Genomic DNA, 8683 nt, shown 5'->3' on the forward strand with positions numbered 1-8683 from the left:
CCTCATCCTTTTTCTGTTTGCAAGCCGTTAACTTATCCCAATCTACCTTTTTAGGAGGAATGAGTGAATGCATATTATGCGCCCGGGTAATGCTAGTATCTCAGGTTTCGGTTTTTCGCCTGGCTTACGTTCCTTATCCCAATCTGTAAATTCTGCCCAAGTCCCGCCTAACTCCTCTCTATGTTCCGAACCCTTCACCTGTCTCCACACATCCACGGGAACCAATAATCCGAAAAACAGTTCAATATCTGCTAACGTCATGACTGTTGAGGATGCTGCCTCCGTTAATTCCTTGTAATAAGCCGTTGGGTTTTTTCTAGAGTCAGGTAACTGCGCTTTCAGAGCTAATACCTCGCTCCTTTTCCAGGGCGTATACACCCATTGTTCTTGGAAATGAGCATCTACACGTGGTCTGGTTACTGCCAAGGTGGTCGGGTCTATTATTTCAGATACCTCAGGGTGAAATATAGGGTGTACCTCACGCATTGGATGTATCCCCGGGAAGTGAGTCTCACCTGTTACCGTTAGCTCATTCCTGTATTCCAACAAATAGCACTTCCCCCGCACCAGTATTAGCCCTGTAAGCATGAGCCTTAATATCGCGAAGAATCGCCGGCGCCTCACCGCCATATCCCTGCTCCCATAACGTTATTAGGGTCGTTGACATGTGCCACAAAGCGTGCTGCTGCATTAAAGGCTCATAATCCTTCATAGTAGACCAAATATCCTCTAATGAATAAATGTTATTCCTGGCCCATTGACAAGCTTGATTAGCTACCATTGTTTTCTCGTCTAGGGGTATAGTACCGCGTGTTAGTAACTTTCGTACCTGATGGAGTAGACCTCCCTCCGCTCCTCTAGCAGGTGTTCGCAACGCGCTCTGAGGGGTGGCGCTGGCAGAAACAGTGGGGATAGCAGGGCCAGCAGAGAGCACCGGGGATAGCGCAGCAGACGCAGGGCTCGCCGCCGAGAAAGGGAGCAAGGGTGCCGTGGTAGAAGGGGAAGTAGGTCCCCCTGCAGAGGAAGCAGGTGTACCGGACAAAGGAGGGGCACCGACTTGGGGAACTGAAACCACCGCCTGTGGGGCGGAATCTCCGAGCACGGGGTACAGTGACTGTGGAGCATATGGGGGAGGAGGTCGGGCGCTCAAAATATCTTCCATCTCGTCTACGTCCTCTTCCTTTACCACATAGCACTTATTTTCCAACAACCGAAAACGCCTATCTGCGCGCTCAATCCGCAGTTCATTCTCTTTCTTAGTGTGTTCTCTCGCCTTTTGCGCCATAGTCTGAGCCGATCTTTTCTGAGCAACCTTCTCTTCCCTTATCTGCCGTTCCCGTACCTCCTTCTGCCACATTCGCAAAGAATCAAACATACTCTGGCGGCTGCGCCTAGCAAATAATTTGTCTTGTAAATAGTCTAATTTTTCTGCATCGAAAGAACCCAGTAGGGGCCACTGCAAATCCACATTATCCATTGTATACTTATGCCATAAAGAGGAAAACAAAATAGGAGGCAAGCCGTGTTTGACGTACATGTCGAAATTCGGAGAACCTTCCTGAGGGGCAGGTTGGCTCTTAGCCAATCTCACATCTGAAACCTCATCGCAACACCCGAAACACCGCAATTTACTAAAGCACGGCATTTTGTAATCCTCCAACACACAATAACACAGGAAAAATTCACAATATCACATGCATATATTAATCAAACAGAATCCGTACTAAAACACGTGTTACAAAAATGGGACAAGGCCCGTCGACCAAGTCCTGGGAAACCTGGACACTACCGCAGACTGAACAGCCTACACTCGCTGTTCCGAGACTGGGAAACCAATCCGTTTCCCGGGCAGCACTACAAATCGGCAGGTGCCACACCACGCGGGACCCGGCACTCTCCCGTAAATCACCACATTAGGTGTTCGGGCGAGCCCAAAATCCTCGCGCAGCAAGCCGCTCACCAACCGCAGTACTATCCAGTCGGATTTTTCACAAACCCTCGTTCCCCAATCTCCATCAAGTCTGTCAGAGCGCTATCCACGCCCTGAGTTTCCCGGAGCACACTAGCCCCAGAAGCACACCGGCTCCTCCAATCACCAGAGACACACCGGTCTCACGGAGCACTCCGGCCCCTCAATCACCAGTCGGACCACTTACCTTCCGTGCGCGGTCCCGACCTCTACCGTTCTCCACTTCCGGCTGGCTGGACCAACACGGTCAGCTCCAAGGTTCCGCCTTCCGGACTCCGGCGTAGGATCACGGACCGAGACCTCCTCCAATCAGCAGGGTGGGGCAGCGCTGCGAGAACCAAGCTCGGCATCAAAGTGGGTACCCGGACCCACCGTGCCGACCAGGGGGTCTCCGGCCTTCTGCTACCCACTTACGGGTGAGAAAGATCCTAATCGCGGAGTCCCTATTCGGGCGCCATCTGATAAGCGTGGCCAAAATACCACCTGAGTGACTTACCTCACTCACCTATAGTTACCCAAAATAAGTCAGCCGGACAGTGGAGAAGAATAAACAAAGCAAGTTTATTAGGCCACAAACTCCCATATGAGAGGGCCCTATATCGACCTCACCCCTAAGAGTGTGCCGAGAAGGACTGCCTCACATCATCATGGTGATACATTATATTACGAGAAGGCAAAGTAAAACACGCCCATAATGGAAAAGTACTGGTCCACCAGGGATGTGGACAATGGTCTCATACAAGAGGCATCTGCACCTGCAATAGCAACACTTGTTATCATCTCCCAAGGACACAGAGCCAGGCCGCTACATCCCCAGCGCATGAGAACGGCCTGATAAGGAGTTTCGCTAGCAGGAGTTTCAGTTACAGTAAACCAAGAAATGCATATATGCTGACACGAGGAATTACTCCTATTCCTACGGGAGGGGGAATGAGCAAGTACAGTTTGCACGCAGAGAGAATAATCCAAAATGGTGGCACACATGCTAAGCTAAGAACACTGCAAACAATATCACACGCATAAGTGAATAACTGCATAATGAGAACATAAACGTAAATGCGTAAGTGTAAGTAATTAGTTAGACACATTCCGCTAACTCATAAGCATAATGTACGAAGGGGGCGGGGCTTGGGATTGACGCCTATCAACATCATCATCACTTTCCATGTTTGTGATTCATAGAGTACAACCTACTCCAGCCAAAGAGTGGGCAACCATCTGTACAATACAAGAAAAACATGAAAGTCCTGCGGCGCACCCATCTAAACAAGGTGTAATGCAACTTAGCTTGACTCTAATCTGCATAGCCACTTCTAACCAGCCATCGAGCGTGCTCACTAGTACCTTCACACAAACACCAACAAACATCAGACACAGTACATCAGTGCTCTTCCTAGTTCAGCAACAAAGAATGCCCACGTCTAGAATGTGCTACGAATCCACGGAAATGGTTGTTAGCGCTCTACAAATGCAAACAGTATTATAAAAAATAAATAACTCGTATACTCACTACTCAAAAACTAAAGACTTGAAACACAGTCATACGATGATTCAGTTTTACCCTATTTTCTTTGCTAGTAGCATGAACTTGGTGTTACTTTCATAGTCTTACCTACTACCGGTAGCCGTGAAGTGCAAGGACATTGTGTAAATGGGAAAATGCAAGATTTATGAAGCTCGACATGTGCAATTACAGCTGGCGCTCGGGGATGCGCGTTGTGTGTGATTGCACTGCCCGGACGTAAAATGACCTACCCTGCAATAAATCTAGAAACACTTGCAATCATCATGACTTTAATTGGATGCCTATTCGAAAGAAAATGGAAAGCAAATGGGGCTAGCGCTAATATATTCATGTTTAATATCGTGGTATGTTTATGCAGTTTAACTCATATTTTATTTCAGGTGCATTACGTTTTTCAGATTAACTAAATTGATATTTATTTGGCCTAAAAATAGGCAGGCAAAATAAAATAAATCTCTTTTTAAATCTTATATGTTTTTACTTAAATTATGTATTATTGAGCACCTAAAATGTACAAAATTGACAAGTGTTGAATGTATTTCTTTTCCAGGGCCAGTGTTCTTTCTCGCTTGCTTTAGTGTTGCTGCAGGACTTGCATTTTTGATGTATTATTGCAATCCAGGTGGGTCATGTTTTTTCTTTTAAACGTATGTAGAGAATGAAGTATACGAGTCAGTACATACAAAACCCGCTATAGATGCGCCCTAAAAAAGACAATTGATCGGCCCCGTGTATCATTAGCCAGCTCACATCGGGTTTCTGTGTTCGTGTAGCATTTGCAATGTGAAGTAGCCATTTCTTTGACCTATCCAGCACAGCCCAAACAGGCAGGTCCCAAGGATTCCAAGAAGCCCTGCCTTGTCAGCATGCACTAGATATGGTTCCTTCTGCAAATCTATGAAACCATTTGTATTACAAAGTGCAATTATTACATGGTATGCCCCTTTAAGAGACAGGGTTGCCATACAAATAAAGCATTGCAAGATACTAAAGGGATATGAACGAGGGAGCATGCCGCAGCCCATGAGGACATTGTCTGTCACCTCTCAGTTGCTCACAGCAGTCATTCTTCAGCGGAAGCTGTCACACAGGGACTGCTTCCGCTGTAAGACTATTCTAATCTTTCTATTCTATTCTTGGCATTTCTAAAGCGCCTGGCTACCCAAATGGCCTCCCAGCGCTAACAAATCATGCCAATACCTGCAACCTCACAGAGGTAAATAAACAACAAAGTCTTTAGCCGCTTCCTGAATCCTCACTCATCTTTAGAACTCCACCTTGCTGCTTCCTTGTGTTGACATTGTAAGTCTAGGCTGTGAAAGTAATCCCTGACGAGGGATGTTTGACTTATTACAAAACACAGCACCAGTTTATGCACCTGGATTCTCACCCTGGCAGTGCTGTGCTGAAATTGGCGCTGCCTGTCATGATAGACCCGGAAAGGGCCCAGGCTTGCCACTGCACACAAGGGGCGCAGCACTGTGACGTGGATCAGCATCAATAACCATCATTTGCACTGTGCTTTCGCCGACTGGGAGAGTCCCACACTAGAACCACCCGAATGGGGTCCTCTGGTACCCTTAAACGGGCTAGCATAAATTACACTTCCTTACAAAGTCCCATTCAAACAGGTGCTGAGATACAGAAGAATCCTTAAGACCTCTTTTCCCTAAGCATGTTTCTATAATGGGGGCTTCTACAAATGCCAAGCAGATCTCCACATTTTCATGGGGTATGCCCCAGGCAAATTAGAAAGCACTACCTTAAGAATGGTGCACACAAATTTCGCATTATAGGCGATGCACTGTGGTCTCTGTTGGGAGTCACATTTGTTGTACTGTATTTTGTATTGCATGCTCATAGCTTGGCAACTGTCACAAAGTAATTGCATATAATACCCTGAACTTTCTTCTGCCACACCCAGAGAAGTACTTTCTTACCTGCACTAATTTAAAAAGGTTTCCTATAAATGCTTCACCATATTGTACCAGAAAGGTTTTGGTAGTATATCATCTGAGCTCTGAAGTTGCAATGCTTCCCCACAAAACTTTGTTACCAGGTGACCCTTGCTATTTAAAGTTTCAATGACAACTTCTTTATGTGCGATGTATTTTTTTCTAACATTTAGGTTTTTGTTCTCGCTTTTCCTCTTGCTGTCAAAGATACCAGGGCTCCTTTTAAATAGGCTTTGAATGCATCCCAAGTTATACCTATGGATGCCGTCCACACATTGATCTGAAAAACTATTTAATGGAATATGACTGTGTAAGTTGTTTGGATTTGAGGCGTAAAAATAGACCCCCCCCCCTCCAATGGGAAGGCCTTACCCGACCAATTGGGCCCTAGTGCTAGGTTTTTCCAATCAGGGTGACAGGCGGGTGATCAATATTATAGGAGATAGCAGCCATTCTAGTAAAGAACTGCACATTAAATCAATATATCATAAACTCAAAATGATATTTATTGCCTAAGGGAGCAGTAGGTATTTAAGATTAACATTGTTTCACAGTATTCTGTTTTATTCATAACATAGCAATGCTAGGTGCACTTCCGGGACTATCTGCTATCTCATGCTGACAATTGCTCTTTTTTTTCTGCAGAAGATAAAAGTACAACAGGGGTGAAGAAAGTTGTGGGATTTTCTGCCATTGGCTTTGGAAGACATGTTAGAAATGTTTTGATATCGTACGTGGATGACACATCAAAGAAAAAACCGTAACCAGAGGAAAAGTGTTTCACACCAAACAAATAGCTCTGAAGCAGAAATCAATGATGCTCAATAACCTGTGTTAACTGCACTACTTTTATACCAAAGATTTTGCAAAAAAGCTTTAACAGTTTCGTTATTACTACATTTTTACAAATGTCTTGCTACAAATACATACATATATATTTTTTTTCTAAAGGAATGGGTGGTTGTTGAAATTGCTTATTTTAAAATATTTATCACTTTATAATGTGTTTTTATATAGCCAGTTAATGGTAAAATATTTTATGGAAAGTACTTGTCAAAATAGCAATACAAGATTTATGTTTTTAATATAAGGAAACATAGGATCTTCAGAAAAATTCTGTGTCTTTTAAACAGTTTATTTCAAATGTGGTGTATTTCATCAATGATTACCAAATATGAACAGGAAAGTTGTATAATTCATGTTATACCGGCCAGTTTTATAACAGTACTGTATGTGATTTACCCAAAATAAAATGCACTGACCCCAGTGGGCAGAGTAGCTAATACCGTCCGTACCTTCAAGGAAGGGAAGATGTCTCTCCAGACCATACACCGCCAAGGCCATATTATACAGTACCACCTTCATTACAACTGTAATGAAGAAGCATATATCCTACCAGGCGATGCAAAATGGCTCAGAAAGATGGGTGCTCATGGCTGACATTTATGTGACCTGCAAGTCACTAGTTCAAATTCCAGAATGATCTGTTCAGCCTTTCATCCTTCTAAAGATGTAAAATTGAATATCAATAAGTTGTGTAATAGTAACACCTTTTATTTGCAGTTCTTCGAAAGGGCATAAACTGTGGTATTTAACATTGTATAAAAACAATGTATTATTGCATGGGTGTCAAAATGGTTGCTTGCAATGTTAAGCTTTAATTTAATAGGAAAGAAAACACATTTTGTCTGTATGGTTTTTCCTTGGCAGTAAAGTGGAAATAGAGCTATGCTGAACCCAGGCTTCTGTAACCAAAGGCATCTTTGAATTTTGCAACTGCTGACAAGTGTGTCCAAAATCACTCAGTGTACCCTACATTGGAGAAGTCTTGTTCATATTTGATGCTCCTCATAATATGACATTAAAGTGTATATATTTTATTTTGTATCAGCATTAGTGTTGTGTTGTGGCTCTGGGACAAAACAATGTATAGTAAGTATATGATTGGCTGTGCAAAAGCCTGATAGGCTAAATTGCAAATAAATGTTTGGACACAATACAAAAGAAAATGAAATCTGAGAGATGAGATACAAAATTTAAAAGCAAACATTTTTTAGAGGAACGCTTGGATATTATGCTAGATCACGTATTTAAACAAGCATTGACAAACCCACAAGCCTGCGTTTTGTACAGTTTCAGTTGAATTTCTTCTTTCCTAAACAGCAGGCCCTTTCTTATCAAATCCTTACTGCAGAAAAACAGGAGTTCCCAAATATCTGTCACCTCAACTGGACCTTTTTCCATATACAATTTCAAACTTATCTGCTACAACTATGCAGACGGCCGATATGTGCTTAAGAATATAGCAACATCAAAACTCAACACTTGACTCATAGCTGTAGATAAACGAATGACGTTGAATCACCTCAAGCTAAAAGCTTACAAAAACTGAAATACTGACCTAACGCTAATGAAACAATTATGATCCTCTATCTGGCCAAATAAATTGGCTAAAAAAGTGTGAAATCTTGGAATGTTGTTTGAACCTAAATTTTCAATGAATGCTCAAATGGACAGGTTGTCTCAGCAGCTTTCAATGAAAACACTTACAACTCACATGCATTAGATTTCCTCACATGGTTCTATCAACAACATCTCCTATACTCTCCAAACATGATTATGCTAATTAAGCATACCACAGCATTCCACTCACAACTACTAGAAGGCTATGAAGAATCTAAATCTCAGCAACAAGACTACTCCGAAATGTAAATATGCGAACCCACATTTCTCTAGTCTGGAAGTCTCTGCACTAGCTCCCAGTTATGTTATTGTATTTGGATTTTATATAACGCACAACTCACCCATGGGTATCTCCGCGCTGAGCCAGGTTAGCAAGTGTCCATGCGAGAGAAGATTGGGAATTGGAATTGGTGGGCTTTCAGCAATTTCCTAAATTTGCAGTAGTTAACACAAGTGCAGACATATATTGAAAGCTTATTCCAATAAAAGTGGGGCAAGGTAAGAAAAAGCTCTACCCCACATCACGTTAGTCGAGTGTGGGGGACACACAGCAGGGTCTTATATGATCGTAATCTTCTGCTGGGTATGTATGATTTGATTTTTAGGTTCAGATATCTGGGTCCTTTGCCTCGTAACGTGTTATAAGTAAGTGCGCAGAGCTTAAAAATGCACCTTTTAAAAAAACTTTCAGTCAATACAGCTCCTTTAACATTGGAGCCGAGAGGTACCGGCAGGGAGGCTAAAAAAGTGCCTGGCTGCCGTGTTTTGAAC

At 43.0% G+C, this 8683-nt stretch overlaps 1 protein-coding gene across 2 annotated transcripts in view; it reads left to right on the forward strand.

Annotated features, from left to right (window-relative positions):
- CARD19 (caspase recruitment domain family member 19) overlaps positions 1-7329 on the forward strand; it is a 99621-nt gene extending 92292 nt beyond the window's left edge. For both annotated transcript variants that reach the window (XM_078661609.1, XM_078661610.1), the window contains 2 exons: positions 4045-4116; positions 6095-7329. In XM_078661609.1, the coding sequence (XP_078517735.1) occupies positions 4045-4116; positions 6095-6213 (191 nt within the window). In that variant the 3' untranslated portion in view covers positions 6214-7329. The remainder of the gene's footprint in view (positions 1-4044; positions 4117-6094) is intronic.
- Positions 7330-8683: the final 1354 nt, after the last annotated feature.

The sequence above is a fragment of the Lissotriton helveticus genome, chromosome 9 (genome assembly GCF_964261635.1).
Source record: "Lissotriton helveticus chromosome 9, aLisHel1.1, whole genome shotgun sequence".
NCBI classification, from domain to species: domain Eukaryota; kingdom Metazoa; phylum Chordata; class Amphibia; order Caudata; family Salamandridae; genus Lissotriton; species Lissotriton helveticus.